At 42.1% G+C, this 22,788-nt stretch overlaps 1 protein-coding gene across 3 annotated transcripts in view; it reads right to left on the bottom strand.

The window, feature by feature from the left end:
- TMPRSS2 (transmembrane serine protease 2) overlaps positions 1 to 22,788 on the bottom strand; it is a 43,351-nt gene that overhangs the window by 8,329 nt on the left and 12,234 nt on the right. For all 3 annotated transcript variants that reach the window (XM_070750448.1, XM_070750449.1, XM_070750447.1), the window contains 10 exons: positions 20,668 to 20,724; positions 20,144 to 20,342; positions 17,562 to 17,645; positions 16,975 to 17,094; positions 13,350 to 13,479; positions 12,410 to 12,520; positions 11,082 to 11,125; positions 9,217 to 9,391; positions 6,280 to 6,455; positions 5,397 to 5,492 (listed from right to left, as the gene is read on the bottom strand). In XM_070750448.1, coding sequence (XP_070606549.1) covers positions 5,397 to 5,492; positions 6,280 to 6,455; positions 9,217 to 9,391; positions 11,082 to 11,125; positions 12,410 to 12,520; positions 13,350 to 13,479; positions 16,975 to 17,094; positions 17,562 to 17,645; positions 20,144 to 20,342; positions 20,668 to 20,682 — 1,150 coding nt within the window. In that variant the 5' untranslated portion in view covers positions 20,683 to 20,724. The remainder of the gene's footprint in view (positions 1 to 5,396; positions 5,493 to 6,279; positions 6,456 to 9,216; positions 9,392 to 11,081; positions 11,126 to 12,409; positions 12,521 to 13,349; positions 13,480 to 16,974; positions 17,095 to 17,561; positions 17,646 to 20,143; positions 20,343 to 20,667; positions 20,725 to 22,788) is intronic.

Consider the following 22,788-nt stretch of genomic DNA (forward strand, 5'->3'; position numbering starts at 1 on the left):
TGGTATTTCCAATTGCTAGATAGAGACTTACTCTTGTTGTGTCTGTCTGTTTAGTAACAGCCGGCCGCTAGGAGTCTTGCGAGCCGGGGCTCTCCAGGGTGCTGATTGGCGCGCGTCCCCTGGATACATAGTAAGCGGGAAGTTTCTCCACGGTTAATTGGTTGCTGCCTCAGGCAGCTTTGTGTATAAAAGCCTCTGTAATGTTTTTGCTCTTTAAGCCTGTACCTGCCAGCCTGGCATGTGTTCTGATTAAAGCATTCTGACTTAACCGAGGCCTCACTTATTATACTGGCGACGAGAGGCGAACGTTCCATGCGAAATCTTACTAAGTACTATAACAGTAAGTGAGGATGTCGGTACAGCTGACCTTTCCCCCTTTCGACCCTCAAGGGGAGACGTGGGACTCATACGTGGCCCGCTTCGATTGTTTTTTAATTTCTAATGGCTATACCGAAATATCAGGGGATAGGAAGCGGTCTTATTTCCTCGGATTTTGTGGCCCAGAGATGTTTGAGACGGCGAGGGCTTTGTTCGCCCCAGTCTCAATACATGAGATTCCATGGCAGCAATTTCTGTCTACACTGCAGGACCATTATGCCCCTGCCCCGTCCCGCTGTGCCCGCAGATACAAATTTTACCAGAGGAACCAGGCGGAAGGGGAATCGATCAATGATTTTGTCGCTGCTCTCCGCAGGGCGGCTTTATACTGTGAATTCACAGACCTAAACGACTATTTACTGGACAGATTGGTTTTTGGGGTGAGGGATGGACGCCTTAAGTGGCGTCTCCTGGCCACCCGAGACTTAACTTTTCAAACGGCTCTGGCGGAAGCCCACGCGTTCGAGCTGTCAACCTTGTCTCTCGCGGCCATGGACAGCTCCGTAAATGTCACGAGTAAAGGGCCGCCGCTGCCAGACAAGCCCCCGCCTCTGGCAGAGAAGGAGGATTCCAATGCCGGGGAGGAGGAAGAGGTTTGCCGGCTGGCAGCTAACCGCAGCCGGAATCCGCTTGCTGCCCGTCCCCGTCCTCCGTTGTCTCCGTGTTGGGGCTGCGGGGGAAGCCATTTTAGATCGAATTGCCCATTCAGGGATGCGGCTTGCAGGCGATGTGGTGCCCAGGGGCACATTGCGAGGGTCTGCCGTTCCCGCAGATCCCCACCAACCCCGAGGAGGGAGCAGAGGGAGTCCCAGAACTACAACTCTCATTGGCAAAAGCAATTTTCTTCGAACCGCCGGGATGAATGTAACACCGTCTACAGTTTTCCACGCCTAGCTACCTCGTATGTCCGGAAGACGTCGAGCGGCACTGACAAAATTTCTGTTGAAGTTCGCCTGGGGGACGCTTGGTGCTCGATGCAAGTTGATACTGGATCGGCGCATTCTTTAGCTTCATGGTCTACCTTGAAGCGTTGTTTTCCTAGGTTAAGCAAGAATCACCTTCGACCCTGCAGCTCAGTTCTTAAAGACTACCAAGGCTCCTTAATTCCAATTCTGGGGGAGGGTCGTTTTGCAGTCAAATTTAAGTCGTTTGTGGGCAAGCTGCCTTTAATAGTGGTGGATGGACCCTTCTCAAATCTTTTAGGTTTAAATTGGTTTGAATCGTTGGGGTTATCTGTCTCGGGGGTTAATTTGGTTAATGGGGTTTCAGCCTTTGATAATCTGGCTAAGGAATTTCCCTCAGTTTTCAACGAAGGGTTGGGTTGTTACACGGGAAGCCCTATTTCATTCAGTCTTGACCCCCAGGTACCGGCAGTGCGGCTAAAAGCCCGCAGGGTTCCCATTCCTCTCAGGCCGAAGGTGGACGCTGAACTGGACCGTCTAATCTCTCAAGGTGTACTGGAACCGGTGGACCAAGCGGTGTGGGAGACCCCGTTGGTCATTGCCTTCAAAGGGGATGGGGTATTAGATTATGCGGGGACTATAAATGTTCAGTTAACTGGGCTTTAGCCCACCACTCTTATCCTTTGCCCGTGGTGCAGCAGCTGCTCCACACGTTGGGAAATGGCAAGGTCTTTGCAAGGCTTGACCTTTCCCAAGCATATCAGCAGCTCCCCGTGGACCCCCAGACTGCAGAAGCCCAGGCCATCATTACCCACAGGGGGTTTTTTAGATGTAATCGTCTACAGTTTGGGGTCTCCATTGCTCCGGGAATTTTCCAGGGGTTAATGGAACGGTTATTGTATGGGCTTGAGGGGACTGTACCATATTTTGACGACGTCCTGGTGTCGGGGAGTTCCATGGACGAACTATTATCAAGAGTAAGGAAGGTATTAACTAAATTCCAAGGGGCGGGGTTAAAACTAAAACCTAAGAAATGTGTATTTGGTGTTCCAGAGGTCGAGTTTTTAGGATTTCGAGTGGATGGAAAGGGAATACATCCAACCCCGGAGAAAACTCGGGCAATCCAAGATGCCCCCAGGCCCCGGTCAAAGGCCGAGCTCCAGGCATTCTTGGGGCTTTTAAACTTCTATGCGGTTTTTATTCCGCATAAGGCATCCGTGGCTGAACCCCTTCACCGGCTGCTGGACACCCGTTCAAGTTGGCACTGGGGTCCGAGGGAGGAAGCCGCGTTTGGGGCGGTCAAGAGAATTCTTTTGTCAAATGATGTGCTGGCTCAATACTCCCCTGGGTTACCATTGGTCCTGACTTGCGACGCCTCACAGTACGGCGTCGGGGCCGTCCTAAGTCATCGATTGCCTAATGGCTCGGAAGCGCCCATAGCATTCTTTTCTCAGACCCTTGCCCAGGTAGAGAGGAACTACGGGCACATTGACAAGGAGGCGTTGGCGCTCATCGCAGGAGTCCGTCGTTTCCATGAATATTTATATGGCCGGAGTTTTGAGTTAGTTACAGACCACCAGCCACTCTTAGGTTTATTAGCAGGTAACCGTCAAAGTCCCATCGTTTTATCACCACGCATGTCTCGATGGATCATTTTTTTGGCCAATTACAACTATACTTTAGTTTATAAACCAGGTCGCCACATAGCCCATGCGGATGCCCTCAGCCGATGCCCCCGGCCGAATTACTGTCCGATCCCGCCCCGTCCTGCTCAGTATTAGCTTTATCCGAAGGGTCTTCAATTTTGTCTGCGAGGGAAGTGGCCAGGGAAACTGGAAGGGACCGTGTTTTATCCCAGGTGAGACAGTGGGTACTGCGGGGATGGCCAAATTCGACCCCCGCCGAGCATCTTGTTCCCTTTTGGCGTTGCAGATCAGAATTTTCTGTGGAGAAGGGCACTTTACTAAGAGGTGAGAGGGTCGTAGTGCCAGTTAGGTTACGGAATCAAGTGCTGACCATGCTGCACAAGGGTCACCCGGGCATTGTGAGAATGAAGGGACTGGCCCGGGACTATGTCTGGTGGCCTGGTATGGACAGGGAAATAGAGCAGAGGGTGGCCGATTGTATGAGTTGTCAGGAGAGCAGACCGTTTCCCCCTCGGGCAGAGCCATTGGCATGGGAGCCTCCGTCGGGACCCTGGACTAGAGTGCACATAGACCTGGCCGGTCCGTTTATGGGCCAGACATTCTTAATTACCATTGATGCTTATTCCAAATGGGTAGAAGTGGCCCAGTTAGGGTCCACTCAGGCTCAGACTGTGATTGATGCCTTAAGGGCCCTTTTCGCCACACATGGCCTTCCGGATCTTTTAGTTTCTGACAATGGGCCACAGTTTACTTCAGTTCTGTTTGAGTCCTTCCTTGCATCTGCAGGTATCAGGCATGCACTTTCCTCGCCTTGGCATCCGGCCAGTAATGGCCAAGCAGAACGGGCAGTTAGGGTTGTTAAGGAGGCTTTGAAGAAAATGCCACAGGGCTCGTGGAAAGAGAAATTGGCGGATGTATTGTTGGCCCAGCACTCTACTCCGTGTGTGTCCACAGGTAGGACCCCGGCCGAGCTTTTGATGGGTCGGAAATTGAGGATTATGCTGGATAGGTTGCACCCAGGTTACACCAGTGGGGTGCAATGGCCGGATCCGTCAATCAGGGAAATTCATATAGGAGACAGGGTGTATGCACGCTCTTATTCCGGGAACAAGACGTGGGAAAAAGGAATTGTTAGCAGGGAATTGGGGCCCCGTTCTTTCGAGGTAACGCTGAAGGATGGCAGGGTCTGGAGGAGGCACCTGGATCAGGTGCGCCTAGATAGGAGTGCTGATGTGGATGAACGAATAACTGAGGACCAATACGGAGAAGGGTTTCAGGAACCTCCAAGCGCCGCCTGCAGAGCCGGGGAAGCAACCGCTGAAGCCGGGCGGGAGGCGGAGCTATCCCAAAGCGCTGAGTTAAGCCAGGAAGCAGAAGGGTTAAATCTAAGTTCGGCTCCTGTCACGGAGCCACGTCGTTCAGAGAGACTCTGCCGCAGACCATCTTATTTAAAGGATTATGTGTGTGCGAGCCAAGGGAAAAGGAGTGTTGTGTCTGTCTGTTTAGTAACAGCCGGCCGCTAGGAGTCTTGCGAGCCAGGGCTCTCCAGGGTGCTGATTGGCGCGCGTCCCCTGGATACATAGTAAGCGGGAAGTTTCTCCACGGTTAATTGGTTGCTGCCTCAGGCAGCTTTGTGTATAAAAGCCTCTGTAATGTTTTTGCTCTTTAAGCCTGTACCTGCCAGCCTGGCATGTGTTCTGATTAAAGCATTCTGACTTAACCAAGGCCTCACTTATTATAACTCTATTTGAAGCTTCTTTTAGTTCCTTTTAAATTTTAAGTTTTCTTCATCATTAGATCGGTCAAATACTCACCCAGCTCTGTTCTTCTTCCCCTCTCTTCAGCACAAACGCTTAGATCTTGTCACCTAGGCAATCCATAATCTCTTCATTCAATCAATCCGATCGTGGCCATCCCAGCTATGGCGACAAAGTCACTACAAGCCCCCCCCCCAGACCTCCAACTGGTGCCTCTCTTCTCCAATGCCCATCCAGGGCAGATCTGACCTGGTTCTGGTTTGGTTCCAGGTCTTCTAACAGCTGGGGTTCACGGTTCCCTGCGGAGTGCGGGAGGCACCTGTATTGCTGGGATGTTGGCCGTGCCTACCCAAAATGCATAGTTGTTTAATGTATGTGGCCTCATTCACAGAAATATATGTGGAAAATGTAAGTTGATCTTCAGTGGTTATACATCTTTCAGTTGATTTCAATGTGATTCACACTGGATGAACATTTCCCAAGTTTTCCACATTCAGAACTAAACTTTTCCTCCCCCTTCTCCCTCATCTCATATGTGAAAATATACATAAGTACTTAAGATTGAATTGTATGAAGTTTCATAAGCTTTGTTTTGGAAATGATTCAACAACATGGTGGTATAATAATTTTTAAATGAAAATAAAACATCAGTTGCATAATACAAAAGAACTGGCAATAATTAACAATGAAATCTGAATAACAGTTTATTTTACCTCCTTGGTATTTAGCTCCCCATCCAGATATCCAACACTGTTGTTCAGTCTTAAACATCATTCCAGGATTGGGCAAACAAACAGGTCGTATAAAATCTTTGAAGCAAGGAAATGTTGTTAATAACTATGACAAAAAAAAACCCAGAACTTGATAGGATACTTTTAGAATTCTAAATCTGAAGACTGTAAAGAACAGACTGGGGATTTTCAGATATGCTAAAGCTCCAACAGACAACGAATTTGGGGTAGTTTAATGCCACATGAGAAATCCTGGCTCATTCAGAAACAGACAGCTGTTCATCAATGTGGACAGTGGTAGACAGATTATTTTTTCCCTATTTTCCTCCCCCAAAACTAAGGTACATCTTATACTCTGAAAAATATGGCAATTTGAAGTCAACGTGTATCATTTTGTAAAGATTTTATGCTGGATGTTTTAAAGGGATTAGATAAATCTTATTAACTTAATAAGAATACCAAGGAAAGTACTCTTATAATAAATAACATCCAATGAACTGTTTATATATTTCTAATAAAAGATGGGAACAAAGATTCTTATCATGACATAAAAATTATATAGAGAATTTTTACAATTTTCTTGCAGACACAAATGGATTATCCTATGGCATACAGTTATAACATCCCATGCTCATCAGACTAGGTCTCTCTAATCCAGCCTAATTCATCTGTTATGAACATTAACTATGTACAAAAAAATAATAATCACATTTTACTTTACAGAAGTAAAGCAAGTTACTTTGACTTGTTTTATTTAAAAATGATATTGATTTAAGATAGGTTTATGCTTATGTTGATTTCTACAGCATAATTGAGTTTCTAATAGTGAGTTTTACATTTTTTCATCAAGGAAATAAGTACATACCATTAAAATTTAGAGGAGATTGTAGCTTCATAAGAGCAACATCATTATTTTTGGTAGTTGAATCATAGTTGGGGTGAGATATTATTCTGGCTACTCTAAATCCCCTTGAAGCAACCATTTCTGGCTGTCTCAGAATCCCTGCATAAGCCGTCCAGTAGGATGGGTCAGAATGAGACCTAAAAACAGAATGCAGGTCAGCAGTTATGTTCTAAACAAAACTTATTACTGCCCTTTAAGTAACAAATGTCTACTAAAAACTTATAATATATGCAGGTTAGAATTTGAGATCTAGGTAACCAAGAACCACACCATGAACTTCCTAGAAAAATTAAAGCCTTTGGAGAATATGAATAACACATGAAGAGAAGAAAGGAGACAGTAACATATACCCAGCAACCAATTAGGTCCCACAGAGTTGGCCTTCTCCAGGTCCTGTCATCCATACAATGTCACTTGGCGGGGCCTAGGGGAAGAGCCTTCTCTGTGGGGGGCCCAGTCCTCTGGAATCAGCTCCTCATTTTGCACTGCCCCCACTCTCCTTGCCTTCCGTAAGAGTCTTAAGACTCACCTATGTCGCCTGGCTTGGGGAATTAGGTCTCAGCCCCCTGGCCAACGAAATGAGATATATGTTGTATGGTTGAACTGGTATGATTGTTTTTAAATATTGGATTTTTAGACTGTAATTTTAAATTTAATTAGATTTGCCGTTGTACTGTATTATTATATTATATGCTGTTAGCTGCCCTGAGTCCTCGGAGAAGGGCGGCATACAAATGAAATGAAATGAAATCAAATCAAATCAATAAACAAACAAACAAATAAATAGAGGCAAAAGTAGATAGATGATTTTATGGATATTTTCTAAGAAGCATTGCAAATTCTATTTCGGTAGATTTGGGTAAGTACATTTATTTATTAATTTTATATGCTATCTATCTTTTCAACAAGGCAACACAGGTACAGGTCCTTCATTCAAAATTGAAAAACAATTTCATCCAGACATTAAAGGATATGGAACAAGGATATATTTCAGTCCTGCCACTCATTAATATATACTCCAATTAAAACTTTCTAAAGAATCAACACCATGCATTCAGCCTAAGTGGCAGCCACTTCCCAATTTTAATGTATGTCGATGATTCCTATGTATCCTTCGTAGATATGAAGTGATGATGCTATCTAGTTTGGGTAGTGAAACATCTGCAAGGAAACAACCAAGGTCAGAGAGGAGCACTAAAGACCCCTAATTTCAACCCTGAGTTACAAATATTCTTTTTTATTAATTGTTAAATGATAAGTCATGAGGACTACTCATGTTTCCCCGAAACTAAGACTGGGTCTTATATTTATTTTTGGACCAAAAGACCCACTAGGATTTATTCTGGGGGGATGTCTTATCAGGACCTCTGCAGCCAGGCCACTTATGCCCTGCCACCTGCTTCACTTTGCTGTGGAAGCCCCAGCACCAGCTGCCCTGTCCAGCAGGAGGCTGTGGGGCACTAACATGAGTTCAGGTGAGGCAAGTGGAGGGCGGGGGCTAGAGCAGCCTCACACACCCTGTGCCTGCACACCTCAGGACCCCGCAACCAGGCCACCCACACCCTGCCACCTCGCAGCGGTGGCACAGGCGGAAGCAGCCCCATCTAGCAGGGAGGCCAGGTGGCTGCCCATCCACTCCATCCCACAATCTGGTTGATTGAGGTGAGGCAGGTAGTGGGTTATGGGTGGCCTGGCTATGGGGGTCCTGAGGTGTGTAGTTGTGGTACATGTGGGACAGCTCCACTCTCACCTGCCTCACCTCATTTTGTGGTGCTTGCTCCACTGGGACTATGAGTAACCAGACAATGGGATGACATTATTATTATTATTTATTAGATTTGTATGCCGCCCCTCTCCGCAGACTCGGGGCGGCTCACAACAATAACAAAACAGTGTACAGAGAACAAAACTAATATTTAAAAATCTAATAACCCATTATTAAAAGAACATACAACACAAGCATACCATACATAAAACTATATAGGCCTGGGGGAGATGTCTCAATTCCCCCATGCCTGATGGCAGAGGTGGGTTTTAAGGAGTTTGCGAAAGACAAGGAGGGTGGGGACAATCCTAATCTCCGGGGGGGAGCTGATTCCAGAGGGTTGGGGCTGCCACAGAGAAGGCTCTTCCCCTGGGTCCGGTCACACGACATTGTTTCGTCGATGGGACCCGGAGGAGCCAACTCTGTGGGACCTAACCGGTCGCTGGGATTCGTGCAGCAGAAGGTGGTCCTTCTCGGAGATATTCTGGCCCACTTCTCACTTCTCCAGAGAAACGGCAAAAGCATTCATGTTGTCTATTTATATGCAGTAATAATGAGTGGATGATGACGAGTGGGACATCATTGAAATGTCAAAAAGATTCTATCAATCTTACATAGGAAAAGATCAGAATGACTAAGGTAGGACTAGAACTCACAGTCTCCTGGTTTCCAGGCCAGCATCATAACGACTACACTAAACTTGGACTATGGAATTGATTCCGGCCTATACAATTCTGACCTCCATTAAATTTATTATATACAGAGAATATAAAGAGGAACAAATTCTTTTACCCTCTGCGTAATGGGCTGTTTAATGAAATGGACAAATAATAGTTCATAAGGAACATAAATTATTAGATTGATTATCCTGTTCAGAAACTGTATAATTTTTTGTATGGGCTTTTAACCTGGGGCTTATTTTGGGGGGTAGGGCTTATATTAGGCATACTCTAAAAATTATGCTTGGGCCTGTTTTCTGGTTACGTCTTATGGGGGGGGACGGCCTATAAGAAGTTGCACCTATAAGACGTTGCAGCAAAAGTGTAAAATCATAAATTACACTCTCTTTGTGCAGAATAGTGTTGAAATAAACTTAAAAAAAAATATTCTGGGAGAAACTGTTTAGAACTTACCCTTCTACACAATGAGCTGCTGTTACTATCCATTCGGGGGTGATAATAGATCCTCCACAGAGATGAGTCCTCCGGATATGAAGGCTGACTTGCCATGGCCATTCTCCAGGTAATGCAGCATCTCCACCCACAATTCTGTTTCTGGGACTCATACGTTTATTTGAAATGCCACACTCTTGTAAAACATAATTAAGAAAAAATGATCTTCAAGACTTCTAGATACTAAATTCCTGATTTCTGACAAAAATTCCTAAATATTGACAAAAATGTCATATTTTACCTTTTGATGGAAGAATACAGGGGATACTGATTGTAACATTTACAAAATACAGTGGTACCTCATCTTACGAACGCCTCTTCTAACGAACTTTTCAAGATACGAACCCGGTGTTTAAGATTTTTTTGCCTCTTCTTCCGAACTATTTTCACCTTACGAACCCAAGCCGCTGCTGCTGGGATGAAGGGGTTTCTTTTCCCCCCCTTTTTTGAAGAAAGAAAAGGGAGGGGCAGTTTGAAGGGGGAAAGACTTTGCATTAACAAAAGTAGGAGAACAGCGTGCTTGCAGAGGCACTGAAAGAGTGTCTGTTGAAGAAAGAAAAGGGAGGGGCGGCTTGGAGGGGGAAAGACTTTGCAGAGAACAGCATGCTTGCAGATGCACCGAAAGGGTGTCTTTTGAAGAAAGAAAAGGGAGGGGCGCCCCCCTTGCCTTTCTTCCTTCCCACTCACCCTTTAGCCTACCCTTGCTTCTTCCACCCATCCCCTTTAGCTGCTCCTCCCTGCCCTCTGTTCGCCTCCCTTCTAAAGTTTGGGATTTTCCTGAAGGATTTGCACGCATTATTTGCTTTTACATTGATTCCTATGGGAAACATTGTTTCATCTTACGAACTTTTCACCTTACGAACCTCCTCCTGGAACCAATTAAGTTCGTATCATGAGGTACCACTGTACAGTTACAGCACCTTTAGTTAATTACTTATGGAGGCCTTCTATCACAGTTCAGGCAGATATTTTCCGAAATGTGGAAGAACAATACTGTGTTTCCCCATAAATAAGAACTAACCAGAAAATAGGCCTAACTTGATTTTTCAGCATGCTCTTAATATACTGTAATGCCTCCCCCCCAAAATAAGCCCTAGTTAATGCCATGATCAACCATGGGCAGGTGGGCGTGGCCCACACTAGAGACGACAAGGGCGCAGGGGCCAATGGTATCCAGCAGCAGCCACAGCCGCACAGCGCAGGTGAGTTGATTACTTGTCCAAGTAGCAGGCAGAGGCAGGAGCAGGGAAGGCATGCAATCTGGATGCGCCGCAGAGGCTGTGGGATGGAGTGGGCAGGTGGCTGTGGGAGGTTCTCAGCTTTCCTGCGGCCCATGCACCGCGTCTAGTTCACCTGCCTCCTCTTGCCTCTGCCTGCTGCTCAGTTTTCAACTCACCTGCTCTGCACAGGCTACACAGCCCCAGAGTGTTTCAATCACCAGGCCAGCGGGTTGCAGCAGGACCCCATTGGCCCCTGTGTGCTTGCCGCTTGAGCTTGCACTGGGAGGGGGGAGACACCCAGCTGGGCTGATCACTCAGGTATCATGTTTCCCTGAAAATAAACCATAACACTTATTTTGGAACCCCCAAAATATTATTATTTGTATCTTATTTTTGGCAAAACACAGTAGTTTATTTTTATTCAAGCTCTAAAAATGAAGTCTCAGAATGTCCAGATGAAATAGTTTGAGTACATTTTGCCTAAACCTCAACCCAAATCTGTATAATGTACAACTACACTTTTCTAAAGTCAGTCATAACAAAAACATCATGTATCCAAATAAAAAACAAGTAATTTAAATATTTAAGTATAGTTATATTACTTACTTATACATTGCAGGGATACCACTTGCTTTGATGGACACGACTTGCTGTAAGACCAAAAAACCAAACAAAATTTGAATATATGAACTTATTTTATTTATTTATTTATTTATTTATTTATTTATTTATTTATTTATATGTTTGTTTGTTTGTATGTATGTATGTATGTATGTAAGTATGTATGTAGGCATTTCATATTTGTACTCAGTGAATGAAAACCATGTGATGTAATCTACACATACATACAATAATAATAACAAAAGATTTGGAACAATGTCAAATAGTGTATAAATATAGTTAATAAAGGTGAATGATTTTTCCTAACTAATCAGAAGATTCTTTCTTTGCAGGGTACCAATTGTATGGAAATGCTCCTAATCAGCCCACCTATGGATGTGTATGCATTCAAGCCATATTCCATGAGTTCAAACGTATACATGGATTCCAATACCACAGGTATAAACATAAAGAAAGGTGAATATCAGGGTTAATTTAATCATAGGATTTTTAGCTCCACTCACATTTTAGAATTCTAGAGCTTGTACTTTCCCATTTTATGTGTGTGTGTGTGTGTGTGTGTAACATATTTTTGCTGATAATGAAAAGGAAGGGAGACTACTATAGATCTATTTTGGGCTTATCAGCTTTCATCAGGTAGGCAAAAAGGAGCTGTGACGTTCCTTTAATATACCAAGGTGATTCGATAAAAAATCACACATAACCCTTCCCTTGTACAAGCTGATACAGGAGTTGAGCCTGTAGCCTAATGGCTAAGACAAGGCAGAGGCTCCAGGTTCAAATCCCAGTAAAAAGGGTGTGACTACCTGATGAAAGCAAATAAGCCCAAAATAGATATATAGTAGTCTCCCTTCCTTTTCATTATCAGCAAAAATATGTTACATCTATAGATTATAGTTGTCGGCTAAAAAAACCCCTTACCTGTTTTGGAATATGGCCCCTAGTGGGGCCGAGAGGCAAAAAGGAGCTGTGGTGTTCCTTCAATATACCTGGGTGATTAGACAAAAAAAATCACACACACACACATACACACACACACGGATATATCAGGGTGATTCAACAGGGAAAAAAACATATAACTCTTCCCTGGTACAAGCTAACAGGAAGAGAACTGATGGTCTGGAGATTAAAGCTGCTGCCTTACAGGCAGACTCCCCAGATTTAAATCTCAGTAAAGGTATGGCTAGCTGATGAGAGCAAAATAGCTTTAAATAGATCTATACTAGTCTCCCCTCTTTTCATTATCAGCAAAAATATGTCACACATACACATACACACACACTTATATGTATAAAAACTATAAACACACCCACCTGTTGTATAAATTCTTATACAGGTCTACATCTCGAGCGCTAGTATTGACCCTCAAAATGTTTGCAGAACCAATGGTAGCTGGGATTGCCTTGCTGGTGAAATAGGTTTTCCTGCCAAAAATATAACTATCAGTTAAATATGTCAAATCCCACTAAAGTTCTAACTTCCGCAAAATTGTATTCAATTTACTAATTAGATTAACTGTGCTGCTAATACTTCATTTTTCTCATTTTTTAATTATTACAGAAGAGTTTCCACTATGCTTGGGATAATTGTGCATTCTGTCTCTGGACTCATACTTTCACAATACATGCAAAAGAAATATATATTTGCAGCATTTTAATCCAACACTGGGAGCCTCCTTTAAATATTTTATGTATTTTTAGTGTAACTAAATTTTGGGTCTTTCAGCCAGCACTATCAATGTTTTAGTGAAGCATTTCAATTGTTTGTACAATGGCTAAACAAAACTTTTTCCTCTGTAATATCTGGAAATAAATTTGTAAGCTTGATTCACTTACATTAAAGTACTCATAAATATGGTAAGGAAATCCTTCCCCAAAATAATATATTTCAAAAATAGTCAGCATTTTTTAATATCAGAACCATGTCATGATACCATTTTTTCTCTGCTCCTTAGCAGTATCAAATATAGAGGTGATACAAGTTTTATTCCAGATTCTTCTTGGATGTCTGCCACTTTTCATGGCTTAAAGGATAGGATGAAACTATCCTTTAGTTGAAAGCAATAAGACAATGAACAAAAGTCTAAAACCAATACAATAATTTAAACTGGATGGCAGGGAACAGATGCATCTGCTAATCATTTAACGGTACTCAGCTAAGGAATTTAAATATTTTCTCTATATATTTCTCAATAATAATTTATTCCTTGTATATTACTGCAAAAAAGTGAAGAAAATTCATTATGTTACTTACGAGTTATAACCTAGGTCTTCACATGCAGTCTTTCCATAGTTATTAGTCCAATCATCATAGCATATAGAGTACCAATTTTTGTTTTCGGATGAATAGACTTCCAAGAGAAATTCTGGTCCATAAAGTCTAACTATAATAACATAAATGAAATAATGTTCAAAATGAGTAACTGTGATGCTAATGTTTTTAAAAGTTTTAGAACATAGGAAGCCAATATACAAAAAATTGACATATCTATGAAGATTGTCATCATCCCGGTTATAAGGTGCTTTTTGAAAGGCAACTGGACCTTCTTGGTTTTTCCTTTGAAAATGTTTTGCTTCTCAACCAGGAACCAAAGAAGGTTCTTGGATGAGAAGTGAAACTTTTTTTAAAAAAAAGTCCGGTTGCCTTTTGGAAAAAGCACCTTTGGGACAAAAAAGTTTAGTTTCTATATATTCAAAGAGTTATATGCATCTATACTAGCTGTGGGTGTCCCCCTGTTTGGACCAGTTCTGAGAACCGGTAACAGTGGTGGGAAGAGGCTCTGCCCACCCACCTGGGATGCTTCTGCACATGCACAGAAGCATCATGCGTGCGCACAAGTTTTGTGCATACGCACAAGCATTGGGCACGTGCACAAGGATATGCACAAACCTGTGGCGATTTAATTTAGAATCCACCACTTATCTATAATTATGTTTTGATGAACCCAGACTTGTCCTTTTTGCATCAATGCTATATGCCAATCATACTAAGATTATTAAAGAAAGATGTACAAGGAAATTGCTGAAACACCCTTGTTCCTCCATAAAAAAGAGAAAAATGCAGCCAGAGGCTAATTTGGCAAACCTCATTGGAGCATGCAGAAGGTAGATGATTGCTTATGGCTGATAGTATTTATGGGCACCTGATAATAATGAATTATATTTTTACAAATATACATACAGTAGAGTTCTCATTTAAACATAAAATATAAATAGTTTGATCCGGTGCTTATATTTACCATTTTAAAAACACCAGATTACATCAAAGTATAATAATACTTAAGTATTATTCTATTTCTTGTGAATCATTTTTGCAGCCATATACAGTATGTTCATATTGACTCAAAATGGAAAATAAGATAAAATAAGATACGATAGTGCAAGGTATAATTAGATTAAAGCTAGTATTCTAGCTTTAGGGAAAGCATTTGGGGAAAAGGAATCCTCAACTGCATTGGCAGTTCTGTGTTAGCAAAAACTTCAGAAGAGAAGGATTTAGGGGTAGTGATTTCTGACAGTCTCAAAATGGGTGAGCAGTGTGGTCGGGCGGTATGAAAAGCAAGTAGGATGCTTGGCTGCATAGCTAGAGGTATAACAAGCAGGAAGAGGGAGATTGTGATCCCCTTATATAGAGTGCTGGTGAGACCACATTTGGAATACTGTGTTCAATTCTGGAGACCTCACCTACAAAAAGATATTGACAAAATTGAACGGGTCCAAAGACGGGCTACAAGAATGATGGAAGGTCTTAAGCATAAAACGTATCAGGAAGTACTTAATGAACTCAATCTGTATAGTCTGGAGGACAGAAGGAAAAAGGGGGACATGATCGAAACAATTAAATAAGGGTTAAATAAGGTTCAAGAGGGAGGTGTTTTTAATAGGAAAGTGAACACAAGAACAAGGGGACACTATCTGAAGTTAGTTGGGGGAAAGATCAAAAGAAACATGAGAAAATATTATTTTACTGAAAGAGTAGTAGATCCTTGGAACAAACTTCCAGCAGACGTGGTTGGTAAATCCACAGTAACTGAATTTAAACATGCCTGGGATAAACATATATCCATTGTAAGATAAAATACAGGAAATAGTATAAGGGCAGACTAGATGGACCATGAGCATAGATCCCTGTAAGCTGAGTTATGCGCCATAGCGCGCTTAGCTGCAGCTCTCAGCACGCGTTTTTTTAACCCTACCCAGGAGCCAATCGCCTACCTTTTGCAAAAGCCTACCTTTGGCGATTGGCTCCTGGGCAGGATTCAAAAACTGAAAGACGCAGCTAAGTGCGCCATGGCTAAATGCACGTGGGGGGAGCTTTCCTGGCGGCGGCAGCGACGGCACCAGGAGTAGCCGACTCACAGCTGACCACTTTGCCGCTGCTACCGCCGGCAACCCTCCCTCCCTCCAGGCCCCAAAGCTCACACCCTGCTGCCGCCAGGGAAGCTCCAGCCTGGCGGAGCGCACCGTAAAACATGAAGAAAAGGTCAGTTGTGAGGTGGCACCCCCCCACCCCACCTTTCGGCGGGACCTTTTCTTTTGCTGCTCCTGGAGGGGGAGGCGCCGATGCCGAAAGGCAAACGGCGCGCCCCGTCGCTGAGGCTTTTGCTGCTCCTGGAGGGGGCGGCGCCGATGCCGAAAGCCTCAGCGACGTTTGGCTGCCGGGGGGGCGGGGAGGAGAAAATCCGCCCCCCCCTCCAGGAGCAGCAAAAGCCTCAGCGACGGAGCGCGCAGTTTGCCTTTCGGCATCGGCGCCCCCCCCTCCAAGAGCAGCAAAAGCCTCAGCGACGGGGCGCGCCGTTTGCCTTTCGGTTCCGTTGCTTAGGCTTTTGCTGCTCGTGGAGGGGGGGTTGGGGGTGCCGATGCCGAATGCTTTCCCTCCGCGGTGGGGGGTGCAGGACAGGCGCAGGCAGCCCCAGGAGACAAAGAGGGAATGAGAGAAAGGAAAGAGACAGAAAGGGAGGGAGAGAAAGAAAGAGTGAGAGATAGAAAGGATAGAAAGAGGGAATGAGAGAAAGGAAAGAGAGAGAAAGGGAGGGAGAGAAGGAAAGAGTGAGAGATAGAAAGGATAGAGAGAAAGAGGGAATGAGAGAAAGAGGAAATGAAGGAGGGAGGGAAAGAAAGTGAGTGATAGAAAGGATAGAATGAGGGAGGGAGAGAAAGGAAAGAGAGATGAGAGAGGAAGGAGGAGAGAGAAAGGAGGGGTAGCGAATTATGGATGTCAGAACTCGCGCATGCGTAATAGCCTGCGCCCACAGTTTTTAAAAAAAAAATTATTTAGAGTTTTATGCCGCCCAGTCCCGAAGGGACTGCCGCTCAGACACTATACTTTTCCGCCCACACCGGAAAAATATTAGAGGGAACACTGTCTCGTGAGACTTAAGAATAAAACTAATTCATCAGAAGATTTTAATTTGAGTTCATTGGATGTGTTTAAGTGCATGAATTTTTTAAACTGTGTTTAAATGTGTAAGGCATTTAGTTTATTTCAAAAAAAAATGTTGATTTCTGAAAGTGGGAATTTGATTACTGGGGATTTTTAAATATTTAGGTACATCAAATTTATTATTACTTAAGTAAATAGCTTAGTAACTGACATAACTAATAAGTCTATATACAGGAAGTTATTTATACAAATGTTTCTTAAATTATCTACAAATTATTAGTATGCAAAGCTGGAAGCTGGAATCTAGTTATTACTGACTGAAAATATGCCCAGATTATATTTTCCTATGTTTATAGGCAAGTTTCTTGAGTCAGTTGCTCCTATTCATGACATTAGGTTCACTGCAGGATTAACTTGCTAGATAAAATTAGGTTGATTAAAGTATGGGAGGTTTTAAGAGCAAATTTTCAAAGAAAATGTCATTATTCATTCTTACCACAACGATTTTCATCTTCACCATTAGGGCAATCTTTTATTCCATCACACCATTGAGATGGTAATACACAAACTCTTAGTGAACCACATCGTATCTTGGAGCCAAAACAACTATCTGTCACTATGAAGAAATGTAGGAATATGATGAGTTCACAGAATTAAATCAGCAAAGGCATTGTTTAAAATGTGTATTCTATTTTAAAGACTATCATACAAATAGTACCTTAACCACATTCTATTATTATAAGTTCCATTGGATTTTAGATGAGATCTTAACACAGTGAAAAATGCTTAGGAGGTTTTGTCATCTGAAATTTTTTGAAAAATGTAATGGTTGTAAGTCACACATTGCTATTCTCAGAAATGGAAGGCTTAATTTATATTTAAGCTAAATAATTTCACCAAAAATGTTATTATAGTACCATTAGAATCAAACTGTTTCTAATTTTATATTCTATAAATCAAGGAAGCATAAAGACTTAACACCACCGCCATACAATTTAAGCAGATCATAATTTTAGAAGGACACACAGTGGTAGGAACAGCCATGACAGAATGTTGTATAATCAATGTTTTATGCATTCTTACCAAAATACCAGACGAGAAAAGCAGAAATTCCAGCTCCTATTAATAGTGCAGTAATTGATACGGAATACAATGCCTTTTTGGCTCCTGTAGCAAAAAAGAAAAAAAAAGTGTCCATGTAATTTTAAAGGAAGTTTGTTTATAAACATGCCATCAGTTTACTAAATGTCTAATAATGGCTTTAATTTCCATTATTCACTACATGTTTTTATGTAGTTTTGGAATGATTCCCTAAACCAATGATGGCGAACTTTTTTTGGTTCGCATGCCAAGAGTGTGTGCAGAAATTCCAGCTACATTATACCTACACCCATTCCCTCTCTCCCACGCACATGCAGCCCCCTATACTGCCCCTTGTACATGCCCACAACCCCCCACCCCGTGCACGGGCCTCACTGAAGCCTGGGACAGTTTAAAAAATGGAGAAACGGGTGACCCAGAAGTTCAAAAAAACCAGACTTCTGATTTGCCCATTGTGCTATTTTCTACATTCCAGAGGCTTCAGGGAAGCTTTCTGAAGCCCCAGAGTGGAAAAAAACAGCACAACGGGCAAACCGGAACTCAATTTTTCTGAACTTCTGCTTTGCCCATTGGGCCATTTTTCTCTCTGGGGTTTCCTCCGGAAGATGAAATGGCCTTCCCCAAGGCCAAAAATCAGCTGGCCAGTGTGCTGACATAGGGCAACGCCACAAGTGTCCTCCAATATGGTTCTGCGTGCCATTTGTGGCATGCATACCATAGGTTTGGGATCACTGCCCTAAACTGTGCTTCCATATTGCTACTTGCTCCATTAACAGCACACTTTTAGTTGATTTCTAATCAACCTGAGCCTTCTTTCCAACAAACGGTAATGTCCCTTTACCTATCTTTCTGTGAGCCACCCTGGGAGACTTTGTAAACCATCCGGATTCACTTTGGATAGTGGGACAGGCAGCAGATTACGGTACTTAATTAAATGCCTATATACCTACCTACATACATACATATACATATATACATACATACATACATACAATAACAATGCTGTTAACAAACAGTTATCGGATGATCTCTGGTGGGCCTGGGACAGGGGTTTATCCTGTTCTGGTGCTTCTTGACCTCTCAGCAGCTTTCGATACCATCAACCATGGTATCCTTCTGAGCTGGGTGGAGGGGTTGGGAGTGAGAGGCATTGTTCTCCAGTGTTCGGTCCTCTCCCCCTTACTTTTTAACATCTACATGAAACCGTTGAGTGAGATCATCCAAGGGCATGGAGTGAAGCATCATCAATATGCTGATGATACCCAGTTATGCATCTCCACACCATGTCCAGTCAGTGAAGTAGTGGAAGTGATGTGTCGGCGCCTGGAGGTTGTTGGGGTCTGGATGGGTGTCAACAGGCTCAAACTCAACCCTGACAAGACGGAGTGGCTGTGGGTTTTGCCTCCCAAGGACAATCCCATCTGTCCATCCATTACCCTGGGGGGGATCTTTGACCCCCTCAGAGAGGGTTCGCAACTTGGGCGTCCTCCTCGATCCACAGCTAACATTAGAACATGATCTTTCAGCTGTGGCGAGGAGGGCGTTTGCACAGGTTCGCCCGGTGCACTAGTTTCGTCCCTATTTGGACAGGGAGTTATTGCTCATAGTCGCTCATGCCCTCATCACCTCAAGGTTCGACTACTGCAATGCTCTTTACATGGGGCTACCTTTAAAGAGTGTTTGGAAACTCCACATTGTGCAGAATGCGGCTGCAAGAGCTATCGTGGGGCTCCCTAGATTCGCCCACGTCTCATCAACACTCCGCAGCCTGCATTGGTTGCTGATTAGTTTCCAGTCACAATTTAAAATGTTGGTAATGACATCGGATCAGAATATCTTCGGAACCGTCTTCTGCCGCACAAATCCCGGCGAATGATTAGGTCCCACAGAGTTGGTCTTCTCCGGGTCCCATCGACTAAACAATGTCGTCTGGCAGGCTTCAGGGGAAGAGCCTTCTCTGTGGTGGCCCCGGCTCTCTGGAATCAACTCCCTCCAGAGATCAGAACCGCCCCCACCCTCCTTGCCTTTCGTAAGTTAATGAAGACCCACCTATGTCGTCAGGCATGGGGAAATTGAGCCCATGGGTTTATATTATTTATGTGTGGTATGTGTTGTATGGTTTTAATAATGGGTTTTTAGATGTTTTTAAAATGCATTAGATTTGTTTACATTGCCACAACTGCAAACAAATTATGTAGTCAAGCTGTGTCGAACTCACACACAAGGTCTTTTTGAAATCTAAAGTGGAAAATCTACTCCATAAGTATTTCTTTTCCTTATTAGCAATAAAATAGAATAAGTAAATTTAAAAAAGCAAGTATTTATTATTTATTAAATGTATTTTAATAAGGAAAAAATCTTATTAGCTAGGGCAATTTAAAGATCAGGATTGGCAAACCATTGGCAAAGTATTTACTTTATACTGTTGTAACAGTAGGGTCTTAATCATATAAAATATTTCAAATCAACCGAAATACTCTTAAAACATACCTAAAAGGGGCTAATTTGCATCATACCCTTTTAAAAAGTTTTTGTTTTTTTAAAAAATGGAAAGCAAAGCTTACTTGGTGTACATTTTGTAGATTTTGTCTGTAAAACTGGCACTGGGATTGACTGTTGAGTAGAAACTCTTGGAACATAATGAGGCACAGATGAAGGATAATATGTAGACGTGTAATGTGGATACATATTATAATCTCTGATAAATCCTGGAGGAACATTGTCTGTCTGGTATGCATAGTTTTCATAAAATGGAGGTGGCCTCTAAATAATCACAATAGAAAGACAAACAGAAAAGAAGTAGTTGTAAACTTCTATAACCCAGCAGTTCTACAGCGAAATAAAACCTCTAAACTAAAACCCAGAAGTCCTACAAGCTGTGGCTTGCAAAAGTTTATGCCTTTTAATAAAATGTGTTGACCTAAAAATGTCAGATCCCTTCTGAATTTTGGCTACTGCAGACTAACCCAGCATTGTTTCCAAGGTAATTAAGTAATACTTGAAAAACCTTTTCCCATAAATAGGAACACTTTTACTAACCACCAATATACTAGACTGCAATAACATACTTATAAGACCGCTGACTTACCAAGTTAGATGCCATCTTGATTTTCGGCAAGTGAATTATGGTGAATTTGTTATAAACCTATGAAAACAGGAAAAGGTTTTCTATTTTTATTTTTATTTCAAAATTAAATTGTAAATTACAGAGGCCTTATTTTAGTGAGGCTATTCATCAGATTCCAGTACATATACAAAGGTAACCAAATACATGGCTATTAAAAAAATATTATTTCTGTCACAAACTCTGGATTAGATTTCAGTCCCGTAGAATTTTTCTCTTAACAACAACAAAAAAGGAACATTTACTATTTTGCTGATAATGTATGTATACCACTCAGTAACAGAGCTGTTAGACTGCCTCCTAACCAGAACATTAAACATTTGAATTGCAATAAAATAGCAATGCAGCAGTTACATAAAAATAGTTTAAAGCAAAGAGCAGCTTAAGGAACGGAGAAAGGAAAATATTAACCAGCATTTAAAGGAAATAACACAAGTGAACGTCCCTGGGGAAGATCCCATGGGAAGAGAGTTCTGAGAATTTGCCAAGGAACAACTGTGTAATTAAATACTGCATACACTTGCAACTATGTAATTAATTCTGGAGAATTCGGCAGTGACAAAATTGATCAGAAAAGCAGACACAAGATACATATTTTGTTATTAGCCTTTGTGTTTAATCTAAACACAGAAATGGCTATTTTAAATTGGGAATAATTTCAATGAACAATAATGGCAGTGAACACTCTTTTTTAATCTTGTGGGATAAGCATTAAAATTGAAGGAGGCCCATTTTTAATGTCCCATTAGCTTTTATTCACAGGTGTAGTTCAGCTTCATTACGCAGCTGAAGCATCAGTATCTTATCTAAGCAACACTTGGCAAAACCTAGCTTCTGTTATAAAATCTGGTGATAAAATGTGAAGGTTGCAGGTTGTATTTTTTTGTGATTTCCTTTTTTCTGTTTGTTACAGAAAATCTATATAAAAAATACATCAACCAGCTGCATATTAAGAGGCCACAAAAATAAAAATGTAGCAACACAAGAAGCAAATGCAGCTGATAACAATAGCAACATTAGGAGCCCAACACGAAGTGCTTGGTGGTGCAGTGGTTAGAGTGCAGTACTGCAAGCTACTTCTGACAGCAGTTTGGCATATCAGATCTCAGTAGGGTCAAAGTTGACTCAGCCTTCCATCCTTCCAAAGTCGGTAAAATGAGGACACAGTAAAGCACTGTGAAGCGATATATAAGTCTAAATGCTATTGCTAAAACGCAGCCACAAAGGTTTCTGCGTAAGTGTTCCTTATTGACCTGGGAGTTTGTGTGTGTTTTGAAACTTCCAAAGAATCTAAACATTTCACTTACAATAGTTAAATGTAACTGGATGTTGCTTCATTTAATTCTTTCAACTAGAATTTAAAAATGCCAAAATCTTATTAATCTTACCTTATTACTCAATATTTATTGAGTATACTGTCTGATGCTTCTAAATTATTTTTATTAATTATGCTTGGCATCACTTTCTGCAAAACCAGCAATCTCCTCAAAGCAAATGTCTTGAAGGGGCACAATGTTTTAATATTCAAATAAGCAGCAGCCCAAAATTATTCTAAACCACAATTGCTGCTTTATAAATACTAACCAGAGCCCTCCTTAAGCACGAATCATTTCTCAATAAGCAGTCATTTCTCAATATTGCAAATTAGAATTAAAACCCACTGCTTCATCCTGAAATAACTAAATTTAAAAATCTTGGGTATTTGGGGACCATTTTTTCTTTCCAGACAAAGTTTGGGATAACACAAGGGCTCTGAGGAGCATCAGGTTCAAAAACAATAATTGCTGGGAACAATAACTGTAAATCACAATATTTTAAAATAACAACAACAACTGAAAACAGGACAGGATAATGTAAATCAGTTGTAATGACTATTCAACAAAGCCAAACAAACAAGCAAATATGGCAGCAACACAAAGAAATAAGAGAAAATGCTGTGTGCTAGTGTTGAGTGCTAGAAACCTGTGGGCCGAAATGAGAGAACTGGAATGCCTGATCTTAGAGAATAGGATCAATGGGATGGGTGCAATAGAAACTTGATGGATTAGAGAAAATCAGTGGGCATTGTTCTTTCTGGTTACAAAT

This window comes from Erythrolamprus reginae, chromosome 4 (assembly GCF_031021105.1).
Source record: "Erythrolamprus reginae isolate rEryReg1 chromosome 4, rEryReg1.hap1, whole genome shotgun sequence".
Classification (NCBI taxonomy): Eukaryota; Metazoa; Chordata; class Lepidosauria; order Squamata; family Dipsadidae; genus Erythrolamprus; species Erythrolamprus reginae.